General features: G+C 35.7%; 1 protein-coding gene across 1 annotated transcript in view; it reads left to right on the top strand.

Annotated features, from left to right (window-relative positions):
• The first annotated feature begins 7721 nt into the window (after positions 1-7721).
• SPOCK3 (SPARC (osteonectin), cwcv and kazal like domains proteoglycan 3) overlaps positions 7722-20655 on the top strand; it is a 482197-nt gene continuing 469263 nt past the window's right edge. Inside the window, exons 1-2 of the mRNA XM_050791745.1 lie at positions 7722-7870; positions 8146-8334. Of these exons, the coding sequence (XP_050647702.1) occupies positions 8146-8334 (189 nt within the window). The 5' untranslated portion in view covers positions 7722-7870. The remainder of the gene's footprint in view (positions 7871-8145; positions 8335-20655) is intronic.

Raw genomic sequence — 20655 nt, forward strand, 5'->3', positions numbered from 1 at the left:
GTAAAACCTCAATATGCGAAGTTAAGCACGTATATTTTCTTGTCTGAAATAACTAAGATCTTTGGTCATAAGATAAATCTCAACCAATTTAAAGGAATTGAATCATACTGAATATGTTCTCTGACCATTTGGAAAAAACTAGAAAGTAATAATAAAAAAATATACAAATCTCCAAACATTTGGAAATTGAACAACACATTTCTAAACAGCCTATATGTCAAAGAAGAATTCTGAAAGAAAACCAAAAATACATTGAACTGAATAAAAACGAACACGAAATACATAAAAATATGTCAGGTGAAACTAAAGCAGTACAGAGGGGAAATTTCTTCCATAAAATGCTTATAATTAGGAAAAAAATTTCCAAAATTAGTAATCTAATTTCCTACCTTAAGACATTAAGAAAAAGAGAGCAAAATAACCCCAGACAAGCAGAAGGAAGAAAATAATAAAGATTTTTTTAATTTAATAAAATTGAAACCAGGAATGTAGTAGGTTGATGCAAAAGAAATCAGGTTTTTGTCATTAAACATCATTAAAGGTAATGGGAAAAACTGCAGTCACTTTTGCACCAAGTTTACTAATAGAGAAAATCAATAAAACAAAAAGTTAATTTTTCAAAAAAATTACAAAAATCATAAACCTCTAGCAAGACCAACAAAAGTGGAATGAAGAAACAAATCACCAATATTGGTAATAAAACAGGCACTATTACTACAGATCCTGCAACCACAAGAAAGATATGAAGAGAATGGTACAAATAACTTTACACTCGTAAGTTCAAAGACTTGGAAGAAATGAATCAGTTCCTCTAAATCCGCCCACTACCAAGTCAAGATGAAATATATAATCTGAATAGTTCCTATACCAAGTAAAAAATTAAATTTGTTGTTAAAAACTCCTTTAAAAAGTCAAGAAAAATACCTCGATTCAGAGTACAACCTGAGCTAAATTGAGCTGTGTCATTCTTGATTGCAACCCAGAGCTTGATTAGAAGAGTAAATCTTTTAAATTATTGCTGCTTGTTTAAAAATTTTTGAGTAAAAATATTTTACTTATATATAAAAAAAAGAAGAGCTTGCATTATTGATCTGTGTTATCCCATGTGTATTTACTTCTAAAAAGTAAGAAGAATTTGCTTGATTCTCAGGGGAATTCTCTGAGCATCAATGAGCACTGGAAAGTTTTTCATGCAGCTAAGTGAGGCATATTAGATGGAAAAACACTGCAAAAAATATATTTTAAGAGAGATTTTCTTTTTGCCTCGAATTTTCACTTAGTGTTATACACTCTATATGTGTCTATATGTTAATGTTTTAGGTAAGGAAAAACAATATTATTGTGAACATCATGTTATTTCACATCTCTCTGATTTTACCCACCTTCCTCCCTCCACAACACATGTTATTTTTACCACTCTTTTCCTATTAAGTCTTATTTTTCAAGGTTCACGTCTTGTCTCCTAAATGACCCCTTTCTTTGCTCCCACAGTATCCCCTGCAGGTCTCTGGCAGAAATCTATTACATTTGCCATCTTTGATCCTACCACTGGTGAACCAATGCTCTAATCTTCTGTTCTTTGAAGAACTAGTCCCTCTCAGACTTAAAAATCATATATTTGGTAGAGACTGCTTCCTATCACTGCTTGAGTGTTGGGTTGTCACTGTCCACTTCTCATCGTCTTTGCCACCAGGGATTAGTTTAGGGTTGGACTTGTAACCAGATGAAAACCAATAGGATACAAGGTCAGAACTGTTAAAGCTTCCAAGGTGAAGGAACTCTTATTTTCTTGCGAATGAATTTTGGAAAAATAATCTCTCCCTTTTCCATAATGTGAGATTTGTAAGTGCTGTGCCATTGTTTAAGGGACCTGAATTTGGAGGGTTGAAGTTTCATATTATAAAGTCCATTGATTGAACTGGCATATGATGGAGCAGCTCACTAGCTTTGTTTGAGCTGTTTGAGGTCAAGCCTACCTCTCAACTTTTTATTTATATATGACAGTACATTCAGATTTCAGTGCCCTCATTAATTCAGGAAGAAACCTGCTCCATATATTATCTATCTTCACTCATCATACGCCAATTAAATTATTAACTTATGTGTTTTTGCTCACAAGTGTGAGAGATCATGTAGCAACTTAGCCACATTTTTTATCCCTACTTTGAAGCTTATTGTGTAACATTTAGAGACAATCAATAGACATATTCAAAAATTGTTTCATATTTTAGTTTAATTTTTAAACTAAAATTAAACTAATGCCTGTTAAAGCCTGTTAACATCCTATTCCTTCTTTACTTTCACTTATCTTGTAGAAAACAGGATGCTTGGCATGTTACGTATGGACAGTAATCATAATCTTATACTCCTTCTTCACATTAAGGGAACTCTCCATTTACCCAAGAGGACAGAAATAAGTGGCATGAATTTGCAATAGCACTTGGGATAGTTTTTATCCTCTGAAAATAGTTAACCCATGATAATTTAACAGAGAATGATATATAATGCCCGTTTTGCACTAGTCAGCTAAAAATAAACAAACAACAACAACTTACAAAGATAAACATAATAGGTTCTTTGTAGATCTTGACTATAGAAACTCTATGGCCATTTTAGAACAATATACCTTACTCGACCAAGCAGAATTCTGAGTCAGAGAATAAACTGGCTCCACATATATTTTATATTAAGATCATTAAATTAATAAATATGCAGTTTTAACAAAAATTTAAGAACACATTGGTATAAGTCTCAAGAACTGAGGTATTTTTAGAAATCTTTTCACCTGCAAATTTTTAAATTTAATAGCCTTAATATAAGAATGTGTGTCTTTCTGTGCATGGGCATACAGTGAAATTATTTTTAAAATATTCTTAAACCTTTTATTTTATCCTTTTTTGTGTCAGTGCCTCATAGCCCTCATGAAAATTTAAGTATTTATAATTAATGCTCATTGAAATTTTCAAAAAGTCTTTATTTTACAAAGTCAAAACATATATCTCAATTGAAAGAAAACACAAATTTTAATTGCCTTATTGGTCACTTTACTATCATCTCCTTAGTAATCAATTAATTCAATCAGATTCACCCTACGGTTTAAATGTTGAAAAATACCTTTTTAAGAATTATAGTAATTGAACTACTACAGCTGTTAAAGCCTGTTTATCTACGGAACATTTTAGATTAAGTTAGATCACAAGAGGACCTGTTTATCAAATTAGGCACCTAGTATCTTCCAAGTTTGCTTCAGTGGGTTCATCTCTAAAAACAAAGACACAAACAAACAACAGCAAAAGTCTGTTAACATCCTATTCTAGAAATTTCTTTCTGGTTTTGTTTGTTTGTTTTTTATTTCCTCAATGCAAATATTAGTAATGCTGCTACTTTCTATTAAATTAAGAACACATGATTTTTAAGACTTACACGGCTTCAGTAAATACAATTCCAAAACGAAGACATAGAGTGTTCCTTCTTGACATCATTTTATGACGTATTTAATTTACTCCTGAGTTTTTAATACCCAGGGGTTTTGCTTCATTTTTTTTTCCCTTTTTTCTATGCTTAATTTAAGCTCATAGATGGATTTGGTATAAGGCGCCACTCTAGATGGTTGACTTTTACAAATCAGGTATTGTTTCCCTAGCCTTATAATGAAATGTTTCAGAAATGGCCAAATTTTGTTTTTAGGTTAACTTATATATATCATTAAACTACAGCTTTGGGTGAAGTCAGACACTTGGAATTCCCTTAATGCACATGTCTCCTTACCTTCCACCAGCTGGGAAGGTAATGGGAAGCATGTATTCCCCCAGGAAAGACAAACAACATTTGCTTGATTGGCAAACACTTTTGCAATAAGGAGAGAGAGGCAGTCTTGGTTAATTCCCTTCTCAGCCAACCAGTCGGATTGCCTGCTGGGCTACTGGCTTGATGCTGCTGAGATGAAAGATTCTAGTGGACAGGGTCATCATTTGAGTCAGGGACTAGGGTGTTCATTATACAAGTGGAGCTGCTTCTGCCTAGCTTAGCAATCTCCCCGATGTTGCCATTCTCTCTTTTCCTGCCTTTAATTATAGATGAGTCCTAGCTCTTACTGAAATAGAGATAGATAAATAAATATGCAACAGGTGGAGAAGGAAAGATATGGGGGCAGAAGAATTAAAGAACATAAACAGATGATGATTCAGAGATATTTCTACATAGAGAAAAAATATCTAGAAACAATGTAGCTTGATCATTTTCCAGAACTTTCCTTTGCACTTACTAGCTTTGGGATCTTAGGCAGGTAGTGAAGGCTAAAAGGTATCATGAGTGTAAATTGCCTGGCTCTGCGTCTGGCACATGGAAGATGTGCAATAAATTGGACCTTTCCTGCATATCCTCGTGTTGGTTACAGATAGCGGAGTAGCATGCTTTCATAATTGTTGGGAAAAAAATAACCTATGAAAGACAACTCTGTGTGTGTGTGCACATTCGTGCACATGCTTGTATGTGCACGCATTTAAAAAAAATGGAGTTATATGAAGGTCTTAATAGATCCAACCTCAAAGCCGGTTAGAAATGGACCAGCTGTCATTATATATGCTTAGCATTTTTCTTTCTAGAGCTGTGGCATGTCTGAAAATGAGGTTAAGGAAACCTACAGAAGAAATAAATTTAATTAAAATAATAGCTATCAAAATGTTGTTTACATCTTTGATGATAGATATTTGTGGATTGATTTACTGAATATTTAGTAGAGAAAGAACTAAAGGGACAAGTACACAAATATGAAGGCAAAGTACAATCCAGCAGTGGCCCCAGCATTGGCTCTTCATAATGTATCTAAACTATGATTCTGCATCGGGGGCAGAGTGACAACAAAAGGGAATGCTGGGAATCTGAAGACCTGTGTCTTGCTCTGAGTTCCAATTTTGTAAATCATGATCAGAAAAATAAAATCAAGTCCCAGTCCCTGGCACCAGTGTCTCACTTTACCCACCTCATATACTGCACCCCACTTTCTGCTTTTTTGGCTTCCCCAGTTTCTTAGACTGGCTCTCCATCAAACTGGGAAGCAGTCAGTGAAGTATTTCCTGTCTACTCACCTATCTTGACTTGCAAGGCTCCTGACTACTCTTCCAATATCTTACCTCCCTCCTAATCCTCTTCCCTGATTATTCTCTGCTGTGTTTTGCTCTCAGCAAGTTTTCAATGAATCCCCACTGAGGTGATAACTGGTAACCAAGGTGTTAACTGAAGTGTGAATTCTCCTAGGATTATTTAAACCTTGAAAGCAGACTGTTTGAGGACCAAAATGTTGATATATAGAGAAATTGACAGAAAGCTTTCCCTGTGATTAGTAACATCACAACATCACACCTACTAGACTTTGACTCTCACTACTAACATGCCCACTTAGCCTAGACAATGGCAATGGCTTGGAAAGAGAAGCTTAAGGAGCTCTAGGAGGAGTGAGGGTCACTGGACCACACCAGGTCAACACAAATACACTGTAGACAGGCTCACTCTGCCTCTTTCGACTTTAGAATTTGAAACTTGCAATTTGCCAGTAAATCCTACTCTATCTTGAGATCTGGAGTTTAAAACCCTATCAAAGGCATTTCTCCCAAGATGCATTCAACTGTCATTGTTTGTTTTTCAACAAATTTCACAACTTGGAGACACCCCTGTGGAGCTGCAGCATGGGAAGCTGCCAGTGAAAGCTAGATGTGAAAACATGCTATGAACATTGGTGAGTCAGCCACAAAATAGATGTATTTGCAGGGGGGCGGGAAATGCGGTATAAACATACTATATGTGCTTCCGTAAATCTAAAGGTGACCATGTTGGCCTTACATGGTAGCAATTATTGAGCTAAAATGTACAGCAGATGCTAAAGGGTATGAGTGTTACAGCATCATTCCTCATCAAATATTTTGTAGCTAATAGCAACAATCTTTTTTAAAGGTAAGTTACAACGGTTAGAAGGTCATTTTTACTCTTAAAATTACTGACTTCTGCCAAGTATCAGTTTCTTGTAAGAAACAATTTCTGTGCTTTCCCTATTAGACTTAAATTTAGAAATAATGAGGTTTTAAAACATGATGAGAAATTCTTATTAAGAAGAAAGTATTTCTTCAAATTTTGAGGTAGAGAGCTAAGGATGAGAGTATGGGAGGTCTAAGGACCAGGGGTCAGGAAAAGGTGATAGAGGAGAATGGACCACCTACTATTGTCTTAATAAATTTACCAAACAGGAATTTAAATATGTAAACTACATGGTAATAACCCTCTGAACAGGCGAAAATAAATATCTTTGAAGAATTAGCACACATCTATATTCTTAAAGTTTCCTGACATTTGTTTGTGTCAATTAGGGCTCCCATGAATTGCAGTAGTAAGTTCTGCGTTTTGTCTCCACTGATTTCATTCATCACTGTAGAAATGGGGGGAACTGAGAAAAATATCTTTTTCTGAGTTAAAAATAGTAGTAGAAATTTCTTGCCTATATAAATATTACACATCTATTTCCTACCATACATATTATACATTTATTTTGAAATATACATTAAAAAACAGCAATTAGTATTAATCATTGAGTTTCGTTGTGTTTTAATATAGATTGCAAAATGTTAGACAAGATTGATATGGAATATGTGTACTGCTGCTATTTGAAGAGCTTCTGAAGTTTTGGAGGCTACAAGAAATTTTCAAAGGTCATAGCTTTGGGAGATGTAGTTTTCGCTGAAATCTCTAATAATTCAAATAGAGATTCATAATGTTATTGCAGTCTATTGGCTTGCAGACATTTCTTGATTTATGTGTAATATTCACTTCACCTAAATTCTCTAAGTATGAGAGATTCTCTGTATCAGATTTTCTCTACAGGGGGCTAATTGCCGATTTCCTTCCAGTTTATTTAGAATATGTAGAAAAGACATGGAAAGCCAAGTATTTTGTCATAAATGGAAATTCGGAATACAAAACTGGTAAACTGGTGTTCAGGCTTCAAAACTCTCTTCTTATTTTGCAGGAGGGAGACAGTAGGCTTTTGAAGTTTCTGATTCGGGTTCTACGTTCTAAAATACAAGTTGCCAGGGAGTTTTTATAAAGGGAAAAATGGAGCTAGAGTATGTGGGAGATATAGGTGTTCTCAAACGCCCTACCTGGTTATGCTTCTTCTTAAAAAAAAAAAAAAAAAAAAAAAAGAAAAAAAGAAAGAAACTGCAACCTTTAACATTAAAGTTTGTTTTCGGTAATAATCCGGAAGCTCACAGCAAACTTTAAATTTTCTGAAATTAAACAGATCTCCCAAGACCTTGTGGATAGATGGCCTTTCTTTAGGGAGGAGCTGAGTCCAGGAGCTTTACAGGGTAGGAAGTCCAGGTATTCTTATTTGTTGATGCATAAAGTTGTCCTCAGATCTCATTTCTCACGTCTGCCTGACAACCCTGGAAATTGTGGAGCAGAGGCAACTGCGAGAGATAGTACGCTTTGTGTTAAATCCAGGAGCAGAGAATGAGCAGGCTCTCTCGCGAACATGAGAACCTCTTCTGGAGGGGAGAGGTTACAAAGCAGATAAGGATTCCTAAGCTAGGAGCTAACTCGTACTCTGGCTCCAGCCAAGCGTCGTATCCGGAGCCAACTGCAGCTGGAGGTGGAAGAGGAAAAAAAAACGGAGGTCGAGGAGGGAGGGGGAACGGAGGGGAGTAAGCTGGAGATCCGCGCGCGAAGGGAGGGTGGAGATGGGGGGAGCGCGCCGGGCGCAGGGAGCTGAGTGGACGGCTCGAGACGGCGGCGCGTGCAGCAGCTCCAGAAAGCAGCGAGTTGGCAGAGCAGGGCTGCATTTCCAGCAGGAGCTGCGAGCACAGTGCTGGCTCACAACAAGGTGATGTGCCAGGAAGCGGTTTTTTTGCCCGCTCGGGCTGCTGCGGCTGGGGCTTGCTTCCTTATACCCACCTCTTCTCCTCTGGGTCTGCGTGTGTGTGAGTGCCCGGCTTTTGGGGGTAAAGCCTGCGGGGAGGGGACACGCTTGCCTCTGCTTGTCTCCTCCTCCCTCTACCCCCGTCGTTGCTAATGCATGTTTTCCAGGGTCGCCCCTGGCTTCGTACCCCTTATTTGACACTGACATCCCCCCCACCCCCGTTGTGTCTCCTCTCCCAGATGCTCAAGGTGTCAGCCGTACTGTGTGTGTGTGCAGCCGCTTGGTGCAGTCAGTCTCTCGCAGCAGCCGCGGCGGTGGCTGCAGCCGGGGGGCGGTCGGACGGCGGTAATTTTCTGGATGATAAACAATGGCTCACCACAATCTCTCAGTATGACAAGGAAGTCGGACAGTGGAACAAATTCCGAGACGTAAGTGCCGCGCACCCCCATCCCCGGGCACACGCGCGCGCTGCTCCGTGGCGGGGGCCGCGGTGGCCGGGTGTGGGTGGGGAGTGGGCTCCGTTTTCTGGGGAGAGGGATTTAGGGAAGTGCGGCGGCGCAGGGCTGCTGGAGAAGTTCACAGTTCCGCTGCCCCCTCCCAGCTGGTTCAAGGGCTTGCTTCTTGGATGCACAAGAGTTCAGGTCTCAGAAGGTTCCCACTCTTCCTCCCCCACCCTGCTCTTCCCTGTGCCCCTTCCCGGCCCACAAAGGTTAGAAAGTGCTGGCTCTACCCTCTCAACTTTTGAATGGTGTTTCTGGCACGGGTAAACACAGCAGATGTGCCTTTGCGATGTATCGCTACTAAAGTAACTAGGATCGATCCCGTCGCTAATGGTCCATTAAGGAATTTGAGGGAGGAGGTAGGAAGATGTAAGATTTATAAATGCCCGCTCTCCAAGAGTGGGAGGATGTTTGGCGGCACCAGTAGGGACTCGTTGAACTGCTCCCGATTACATAAAATTGTCGATCAAATTTGTGCTTCAACATGACTTTAATCCAGAACATGTTTGCAATGTATTTGATTACGTTTTATTCCAAAATGAATCACTGCCTTGAAATCTGCGGGAAGGGGATGCGAGGGCGGGAGGGTTGCAGGTGACAGCGATGAAAGAGTTAAACCATAGACTCCCCTGGGGAGTTTTCAAAAGGGTTATTAAGAGGGAGCCAGGTTTAGACACTTGAAGCCAGTGGCCATGACTTGCCAGTCATTTTTTTTTCTCACCTGATCTGAATGGAGCCCAGTAAGAGCTGCTCACGTACAGAGCGCAATATGACTGGAAGCCTTGAACTCAGTTGTCCCAGTGAGGAGCCGCCCAGATGGCTGAATAACCACCACCCCGGCCCACCCTTTAAAGCACAGAACGCATGAACTGGAGCAAGCGTGATTCCCAGACACATTGCCAATACTTACCGTGACATTTGAGAGAATTTCTCGTGGAGTACATCTGCACTGCACTACGTGGAGATGAGTTAACTTCTTTCATCAGCTCTGATTCGGTCACCATTTGGGAAAATAAATGGGAGCCTAGGCTAGATTTCATCCTGCCTCCTCTAACCCATTCTTTCAACCTCTCCATGAAGTAGCTGACAAGCCAAACCTAGCAGAGGGATTCCTGAAGGAACACAAATTTGATTGAGAATATTTAATGGAGAACTTTGCCTACATACTTTATGAACAAAGTTTAAGCATATAAGGGGTATGCCCTTATAAAAACATACCCCTTGCATATTTGTTTTAAGTTTACACTAATATTGAGTACAAGCAAAAACGATAGCAAGTGAGATATTCCTAAACCTAAAGAGAATTTGTTTATCACGCCCTCATTTGGCAAAAAAAAAAAAAAAGAAAATTGAACATTTTATCAGTATTTGAACAGTGTTTGACATTATGACATTTCATTATTTAATGGCTGCTTTAAAATCTTTTAGAAATGAATTTTTGAAAGACCTCTCAACAATGGGATATGTTTAGTAGATAATACTGGTTGCATGCTGTTTTCTATTTGTTTTGGGGTGTGTTTTTTAGTTCTGCTGGATAGTGATAAAATCAACTACACAAGATTCCTTGCTGGCAGAATTGTAAGAGTATTACTATCTTCAACGAGAGCAGAGATAAAAGCTTTCTTCTCTAAAATGTATTTTAATTGTTGAATAACTTGGTCTTCTCTTTATTCAAATTACTTTATTGAATTATTGAGTGGCTTAGGCAGTTTGTGAATGTGTTTGATTTAAACTATTGAGACAAGCTGAGTTGCCTACTAGAGGCTGAGTTGCCTACTAAATATGCTAGAATTTATGGAGTCAATTTCTATAGAGACAGAATATTTTATTGCTATATCATTTTCAGGTATTGCTCTATGATCTCAAGGAAAAAGTTCATCAAAATTGTACATAAATTTTTCAAAGGATTTAGTGATACATTTTATGCAAATATCTGTTTTGAAGTATATGCAATACCTAAAAATATAATTCTGATTTATTGGAAAAACTTTCGTCAGGTTTTAGTGTTACCATTTTAGTAAGACAGTTACGGTTATGTAAAGATGACTTCTGCAGGGAATGGAGCAGATAAATGCTATCATTTTTTAATCCTTGAACCACCTGTTGCTTATTATTAACATGATAAAATGTATGCTGACAGTGTGGTTTCTCAAATAATAATTCCGAATGCATAATATAGAATCCTTATCTGCACCATCCACCCCACTGCTATTTATGCATATTCTTTCCCTTTTGGGGAATCATTAGCTTAATAATCTTTTCTGTAGCTCTCAGGATGTTATTTTTCAGTTGGTTTTCAGCTAGAAGCACGTGGCGATAAGACATTACTTGAAATAATACTGTACTGCATGAATCTACCTTTAAATGTTCTGTATGAGCATTCATATCGCAAATAATGATTTATGTACTCACTTTATATGAGGGCAAAGAAACATGGAATTCTGAACCTCTTATTTGAGAAACAATTTAACTGAAGTACTTTTGTTTTGTGCTTTTTTCCCATAAAATATAATTAATTTTATTTATAAAAAAGCCTTGGGAAGCACCAGCATAATTATTGCTTGGATTAATCCTTATGATTATTTTTTTCCTCCTGACTGTTTTACATAATCAGCACTGTTTTACAAGTAACTCCTTAATGAAAGTTTGAACTGTTCTTCTTTTGAAATACATTTGAAAACTATCTTAAATAATATTTAAAAATACAATTTAGCATTATATTTTAATTGAATAATTTTAAAAATAAATGCTACTCTTTATATATTTTATTTGTAATATAAATATGTAAATATAGTTGATTTACAATAAAGCTTTAGGAACAAAGAGAGTGGATAGAGTTACGTGAGAGTAGGTGAGCATAAGAAGTACTGCCATTGAGGCTCATTATCTGTTTCCTCAATATAAATGCTAGAGAAGCAATGAAAGCAAAGACAAGCTTTCAATGAATAGGTATTAACACAGGAGAAACAAGCTTATAATGAGTAGGTATTAACATAGGAGAAACCTCCAGTATTTTTGACTACCCTATGCTAGCAACGTCTGTTGAATAAAGTACCTTTATTGTCCTTTTGAAGGACTCTTGGAGTGTAGGACCCTTAATGCTATAGGCATAAAGAGCTTTCACTGTTTTGAAAATTATTAATTTATGTGGTTATTAGTATACAAATTCTGATAAAGATTTTAATATCTATGTTTTAGGAAAGCATAAAAGTTTCACTTAATCTAAAGAAATAGAAAAGTCAACACATTTAAACATAAGTACAGTAGATAGAACCAGCATGCTTTACTTAGGTTATACTTATGGGATTTTAAAATAAAATAAAATAAAAACTCTCTCGACAATAGTATATATTCAGTAGATATACTGGTTACATGCTTTTTTTTTTTTTTTTTTTGGTGGGGGGCTCTGTTGTTAGTGACAAAATTAAGTATACAAGATTCCTCGGTGGAAAAATTGTGGGGCTACCATTACTTTCTCCCAGAGCAGGAGTAAAGGATTCATACATCCCATTCTTGTGAATATATTAGGATAATTGGAAATCAGGATCATTATGAGGAAACTGAATTATTAGCTCAAGTGGCTTACGTATTGCATATTTCAAATATTTGCATTTTATAGTTTAATTAAACCATACCCTTTATCATGTAATAAATGAGTATGGAATTTGGAACCAGTGAATTAATTAGTAATGCATGGTATAATAACATTATCAAAATTATTATTGATTTCATTGAAATACATGCAGCAATTAGGAATGATAGAAAAAGATAAAATATGAGAAGCCCTCAAATATTGTATTTAGGAATCAATATAATAAAAACTTAGAAAAAAGAGGAATGATGGCCATGCTAATTTTTAAGTAACTCATATAATAAAAACAGGATTGTACCCTTTTAATGGAAATTCAAATAGTTCTAGATTAAATTAAATTTGTTTTTCAATAAAAATACCTGGGCCTCATTTTGAACTTTTTGTTTTAAGGAATGGTTACCATTAGTGTTATAGAAACCATAATCAACTTCAGTTTACATTTATTCCTTAAGTGATGTTTAATATACTTTAGATATATTTAATGCAATAAGAAAGTTCTACAATTTAACTTTACAAATTTAACCTTAATGTAAGCTAAAGGACATGCAGAATATTGAGAAAATATAAAATACAGGCTGACATGTCTCAGAGGCACTCAAATTATAAGTTAACTTTTAAAAAATACCTGATTTGGGGGTGTTGAATAGTAGGTAGAACATTCTTAATTTGTTTTTTCTTTTTATTTGCCTTTTTCATCAAAGGTGAGGTTCTTAAGTGCACAGATTATTTAAGAGATAATGGATGATGGTAAGGGATATTTCCTAGCACTTAGTGGGCTACAGAGGAGTAAAGATTCCCGAGGGTCTATCAACTTCTGCTGTTGTTAGAAAGTAAATACAACCATGTGTTTCTATGTCTACTCCAAATAAAGTATTCTATGGCTGTACAGGTCATTAAAATTCAAACAATGAGAATCTTGAAGGAATGCTCTCTCAGTACTTTGTTTAGGTTTATGATGTGCCCTGGTTATATTTCTTGAGTTACTGGCACACTCTTACCATTGAGGGATCCTCCTTTCTGGCAACAAAGTTTTACCATTATACATTTCAACAATGTGTATCAAAAATAAAGTTAAAGATTTGTTAATAATTTGGACATATTTAATAAAGTGAACTACTCTTCTCTCTGTTTAAGAATGCTTTCTCCATAATGGATATCCAATTCTTATGAAAATGTACATTTTCAGTGTTTCTCACTATGAAGCAACATTTGTAACTGTGGTAATAATTACCTACATTTCACTATAGTTGAGAACACAGGCATTTCTTGGGAATTCTTCCCAGTTAATTGAGCGCATTATCATGAGTGTTTTTCTCTCTTTCTTTTGCTTTTTTGGTGATTATGAACACTGTGTTTAGTTCTTAAAAGCTTGTGAATATAGTGTATATACATTTGCAGATCAGAGCTGGTGAAGACTGTAGCACGCAATAATCTTTTTATTGGACTGTTGTTCATATTGTTTAAATCATGGGGAGATTTAATGGAGAGAGGCAATTGACCTCTTAAGAGAAGCAATAAGCAATCTTGGACAATTCTGGGGCCAGTGAGTAACTACAGCAGCAAGAGGCTAGGCTCTGGCAGCATCCTGACTCTTGTTTTTGTCATCAGGATCCCTGGTTAAGCCATGATCATAGTACAAACTCCACACTCCTATTTTTTTAAACCTGCTACTACAACCACTACCCTGCTTGCCAGTCAGGATTTAAGTTTGGTTTTGTCATCAGGTATCACATGATGGAGGAAGGGGGGTCAAAGAATATCCGCTGATCTGCTTGTTTCTGGAGGGAATCTTAGCTAGAGCTGGTATCACATTATCAGATTCTCTCAGGAGGTATGAGTTGATCACAAGACTTTAGTCGATTTTCCATGGGTTCATCCTAACAGAAATTATAGAGAAGTAAGCCGTACTTTTAACTCTCTGGCTCTCAAAACTTACAATCAATGACGAAAAGTGTAACTAAGTGTAAAAGTGAAAGTAAGAGAAACAAATGACTCTGTCTCTGTATGTTGTCTATGTTTATATGTATTTATGTGTGTAGATTCATGCATAAATGTATATCTATATATATGTGTTATATGTGTGTATGTCAAATTGATAACAGGTTAAATAATCTGAATACAGAGGCAATTATATATTGTGCTATAGGTTTTTTGTATGCACCATATATGTCTATAGTTATTACACATAACATGTTGAGTAGAAAGCCAACATCCATCTACCCACCCCCAAAATGTTAAGATATGTTAGGTTTCTTTATTTTTTTTTTTTTCCTGGTTAGGTTTTCCGCATCTTATAACTTGAGATGATTTCATTTACTGTTACATGTGTGGACACAGTGTGCTTTTCTGCTTCTTACAGCTTGTTTGGGATTATATATTTAAACTTTTTAGCTAGATATACAAAAGGAACATCGTGTACTGCTATAGAGCATTTATTTTGCTACTCTGACAGTAAGACTTTGGGGTTGGATGCTTTTAGATCTTATGATTGTGACTCAGAGTGACATTGTATGTTCTTATACAACTTTAGTTTTCAGGATCTGGGTCATAATTTTATTTCATTTTATGTACTTATTTTTAAAGACTGATCTTTGACTTCTATAAATACTATCCAAGTTCTATAAGCTCCTGGAGTATTTATATGTCTTTTTTTATTTATGAAAATCATTTCATCTTTTCTACTCTTTCTACTTCTTCTAGTTTACAGATTTGGACACCCCATTACACTGTGAACTCCCTATAGCTACAGATTGTAGTCTCCCTTCCTCTCCACAATCCTACAATTCACCTAGCATTACCACAATAATTGTCTCAGAGTTATCACTAGAAAATACGTATTAAATGAGATGACATTATATTCAAAATACATTGCCAACTGAAAAATCCTTACCTAAAGGTTTTTTAGAGCTGTGTTGCCTTTTATTGGCCAGTTCAATTTCTGACCACTTCAAGGCCAGTTTTGTAATTTAAGTAAAAATTCAATTTTTATAAAATAGAAAGTTGTAAGTATTAAACCACATTAGTCCTATAAGTTCCAAAACATGCCAAAATAGAAATGCCATGTCCAAGCTGTCGTGTCCAGTTTTAGAATGGTCAACAGCAGATGACAATGACATGCATCATGGTGCTCCCTCAGCCAGTTGGTTCAATTCTTTTTTCCATAGTTTCTCTTTGACAACATAATTGTGTTGCTCTAACATCTTTAAATATTTTTGCTGCCTAATAGATAATATCAAGCACTAGTGTCTTCCCTTTCTTCTTTAACTACTGAACTTCAATTAATGGTTGTATCGGTAAATCCAGATACTTTACCGACAGTTCAGATTTATTTCTTTCTCTTCCACCTCACTTACAACTGCCAATGCATTGGTTAGAGAGAGGTTAAGTTCCTGCAGAAAGGAGACCCTGAATCAGAGTACCCGAGTAATGATAGAATTCTGTTTCGCAAGCATGAGACCGTCAAGAAGTGGGTGTCCAGGCCTGCGCTTTCAGGGTTACTCCCTCAAGCAAGCTTCTCTATTAATGGCCATTTCCTATCTAACAGGAGGCATTTAATAGAAAATCTAGGACAATCACCTTGTGCCAGAATTCACCTGAAAGTCATCACACATTACTTCTACTTGTATCCCACAGGCCTGAACTTCGTTACATGTCAACACCTAGCTATAAGGGATACTGGGAAATTTAGTCTTTAATAGGAATCATCAACCCTAAAAGAAAGCAAGCAATACTCAATACTCAGAGAAAATTTTGGTAACTATGGATCTGATTATGCTCTTTCAATCATCTAAACATCTCTTGAAAATATTCTCAGTCTCCACCCCTGTGTCCTCTGATGGGAATTTTGTTTTATCATTGCCTGTCAGTTGTTTTCCTCCCTAATCAATCTTTCTTCCAAATTCCATATTATCCCACTATCCTCTTAGCCATGATGGACATGCTTGAGTCGTGCTTGCTTGGTCAAAACTACAACACCTAGTACCTACTGTTCTAGTTGTAGGAGTTTGGCAGTAAGTAGTAGTGTGCTAATTTCTAAAAGGAAATTTCGAAGGTCACAACCAAAGCAGAGTATCCAAAAAGCTATCATGTTAAGGAGAGCCTGAATCTACATACCAAGACTGTTTTCCTTTAGTGAAATCATTTAGCATGACTTCTGCGAAATCTTTTTTGAGCTGTAGATCTTTGGTCATGGATCTGGAATTCCCTGCGTTAAGGCATTAATGGTGATTGGTGGGCAAGAATCAGAATTTACTTCTCACATCTCTTAAAGAACAGGATACTCTCTTGCTGTTACTGGTGTATTTCCTTGGATGCAGAAAAAGGAAAGTACCACTAATACAAACAACGTTTTGCTGAAAAATACTAGCAGTGACACCCTTGCCAGGTTCATGCAGCTCTTAGGCTTGACAGCAAAGAAAACAATCTTTTTGGTTCTACTATCTCTGGGACAGTTAGGAAACTAAAACTGCAGCAAATTGGATTTGCCAGAATTCCCATACAGGCTTTACTCTTTAGATTTTTTTTTTTTCTTGACATAGGAGATTACTGGCAATTAGAATGCCTGAACTTCTTAACTGAATCATAAACAGAGATGGTGAATTGCACTTTCTATCAGATTTTGTGTTTTGGAATGATCCTTGATTTTTCCATCTTCATACTTGCTAAAGAAAAACGTTCATATTTATTTATCATTTTTCATATATATTAGTGGCATGATTATATTGCAAGGGATGATTATATAATTTTGCTTAATATGTTACCTACACATAATTAAATTAATAATAGTAATAATATGGTCTGCAAATATGTAGCGTAAAAGGGTAGGTAAAAAGTCTTCATACAGTTATTTTCCCCTTACAGTCATGTCATTTCTCCCAAAGGACTGATGCTTTCCCTAATATTCTTCCACCAGAAGTCATCTGGCCTTCAATTTTCTGCTCACAAGTTCCTTCCTTTATCGAGGAAATAATGGTCTGAATCAGAAACGTTGTCTCCGACCTCTGAATATATATTGCAGATTTTTCTATTTAGATTTTAAGAATAATGGCCTAATAAAAATTTTTATTCCCTCCTTCAGGAATAGCACCATTATATTTCATTAGTTCATTTATTAGTTTTAAAACCATCATGTTGAATAAGTAATAATAATCTTAAGAATCTGTATGAGGTAGATTCTTTCTGTTTTTATATGTGGCTTGTATGTTTTGGATACTGTTAAGCCATATTATCACTCTTATTGTAAAACAGAGATAATTAAATTCAGTATTCTGTTTTCATAGCTGTTTGATTAGAAAAGCTATTGATTATTTAAATTGTGCCATTTCAATATAGAAAAGACAGTTTTGGACGGGTATGGTGGCTCATGCCTCTAATACCAGCACTTTAGGAGGCCAAGGCAGGTGGATCTCGAGGTCAGGAGATCGAGTCCATCCTGGCCAACAAGGTGAAACCCTGTCTCTTCTAAATACACAAAAATTAGCTGAGTGTGATGGTACGTGCCTGTAATCCCAGCTACTCCAGAGGCTGAGGCAAGGGAATCGCTTGAACCAGGGAGTCAGAGGTTGCAGTGAGCTGAGATCATGCCCCTGCACTCCAGCCTAGCAATAGAGCAAGACTAGGTCTCAAAAAAAGAAAAAAAAAAAAAAATAAGAAAGTTTAAATACCATTTTTATTGCATTTATGTGTAAAATATGTGTGTGTATATATATATATATATTTTGTTAGGTTTGAACATTTGATAGCTTGGTTTACTATTAACATAATTAGCAAAGGAACTTACATTTGGTGTACATGGCTATTTGATACAATCAAATAGCAAGGGGCGTATACAAAAATTGCTTCTTTTTCCACAGCATTCTCTTAAGCTTTTTTTATGTGGATTTAGAATGAACTATATGCTAATGTTTCTATTTTCAGATTGTTATAGCATTTCATCAATAAAATCATCCCACATCTTTATCTACAGTTTTGAATACTCAAGGAAAAATAAACTCTATTTTAACTTTCCATACTATTTTATGATGGATTCCTCGTTTTGTCTTATTTTATTATCTGAAAATTTCAACTAACCATGGTATTTAAGTTTAAACACAATGTCTTTAATAGTGCGCTAAACATGTATATAGTAAGCAAGATGGCAAAGATAATGAAAATTAAAAAAATGTGTTAGAAAACTATGGTGTCACAATTTATAAAGTAAATACAACTTTACTAGATATTTGATGGAAATAATTTTAAAAGATTTTAATTTAATTAATGACTGTTTTTCTAACCAAATTACCTTTAAAAATAAGCTAAATCCACAAATAGTCTATATTATATGTGAATAGGATACTCAAAGTTTGACTCGCTATGGCTATAGAGAATGATGATGGCAAAAATGCACTCACCCAAAATATCAAGTGAGGTTAAGTGCTAAAAATTTTATAATAGAAATATAATGACAGACTCTTCCTTGTCTAGAAACTGATAATAATGTAATAATAACAAGCACTTTAATATGGCATATCACATGCAAGGATTATTATAAGTTCACTTTTAATTTAACTTTTTAGAAATAGGGACTGGCTATATTGCCCAAGCTGGTCTCGAACTCCTAGGCTCAAATGATCTTCCTACCTTGGCCTCCCAAAGTGCTGGGATTACAGCCATGAACCACTGTGCCTGACTAGTTTTTAAAAATGTATTAATTAGTAATATCCCCATATGAAATGTGCAACTGTTAATCCATTGTATAGCTGAGGAAACTCAGGGCCAAGATCACACAGCTAGTAAGTATCAGTCAGGGCTGTCTCCAGTAGTAGAATTTTGGCTCCAAAGACTTTATCCTTAAATATAGAAGAGTAATGCTTTCTCATCTGTTAATGCTGTTTTGGGTCTCTGTAATATGCTAGGCACTTTAAATATATTATCCCACTTAATATATCTCTCTCTATATATATAATATAATATCTCTATATATAATATAATATCTCTCTATATATAAATATATATTTACATATAAACATAATATATATTTATATATAATACATATATGTTATATATTCATATATAAATATGTTATATATTCATATATAGATATATCATATATTCATATGTAGATATATCTTATATTCATATGTAGATATATCATATATTCATATATAGATATGTTATATATTATATATTCATATATAAATGTATTATATATTCATATATGTAATATATGAATATACATTTATATATTTATATATCATATACAATATATGTTTATATAAAATATATATGTTTATATATAAATATATATATAATTTTTAATTGTAGTAAAAAGCACATGACATAAAATTTACTATATTAGCCATTTTTAAGTGTACAATTCAGTGGTGTCAAGTATATTCACATTGTTTTGCAACCAACCTCCAGAACTTTTTCATTGCAGAACTGAAACTTTATACTCATTTAACCACATCGCATTTCACCCTCCTCCAGCCCCTGGTAACAACCATTCTACTTTTCATTTCTACAAATTTGACTACTTTAGATATATAAGTGGAACAATGGTATTTGTTTGTTTGTGACTGGCTTTTGTTAGCATAACGTTCTCAAGTTTCATCCATGTTATGGCATGTGATAGGGTTTCCTTTTTCTTAAAGACTAAACAATATTCCATTGTATGTATATTTTACATTTATCCACTTATCTGTCAATACAAACCTTGGGTTACTTCTACCTCTTTGCCATTGTAAATAATGCTGCTATGAACATAGGTATGCAAATATTTCTTGAAGATCCTGCTTTCAGTTCTTTAGATATATACTCAGAAGTGGAATTGCTGGATCATCTGATAATTCTATTTTTAATTTTTTTTAGGAACTGCCATACTATTTTCCATGGTGATTACACTGTTTTACAGTCCTACTCACAATGAATAAGCGTTCCAATTTTTTCGCACCCTTGCTAACACTTGTTAATTGACATTTTGTTGTTGTTGTTGTTAGTAGCCATCTGAATGGGTGTGAGTTGATATTGTGGTTTTGATTTACATTGCCCTAATGATTAGTAATGTTGAGCATGTTTTCATATACTTGTTAGCCACTTGTACATCGTTTCTTTTTTTTCTTTTTTTTTTTTTTTTTTTGAGACGGAGTCTCGCTCTGTCGCCCAGGCTGGAGTGCAGTGGCCGCATCTCAGCTCACTGCAAGCTCCGCCTCCCAAGTTTACGCCATTCTCCTGCCTCAGCCTCCCGAGTAGCTGGGACTACAGGCGCCCGCCACCTCACCCGGCTAGTTTTTTGTATTTTTTAGTAGAGACGGGGTTTCACCGTGTTAGCCAGGATGGTCTCGATCTCCTGACCTCGTGATCCGCCCGTCTCGGCCTCCCAAAGTGCTGGGATTACAGGCGTGAGCCACCGTGCCCGGCTGTACATCGTTTCTGAAGAAATGTCTGCTCAAGTCCTTTGCCCGTTTTTAATTGGGTTATGTGTTTTTCTTTTTGGTAAAATCTTTTAACAATCAAAAAAGTAGATTATTAATCTTCTTTCACAAATAAAGTGACTCAGTATCACCAAGCTTAATCAACCTGCTCAAAATCAGTGAAGTTTGAAATGATTTTCTAACTCTAAAGACCATGTTTTTTAAAATTAACAGTTGACCACTTTAAATCAGTTACTACAGACAGCT

The sequence above is a fragment of the Macaca thibetana genome, chromosome 5, assembly GCF_024542745.1.
Source record: "Macaca thibetana thibetana isolate TM-01 chromosome 5, ASM2454274v1, whole genome shotgun sequence".
In the NCBI taxonomy this organism is placed as follows: domain Eukaryota; kingdom Metazoa; phylum Chordata; class Mammalia; order Primates; family Cercopithecidae; genus Macaca; species Macaca thibetana.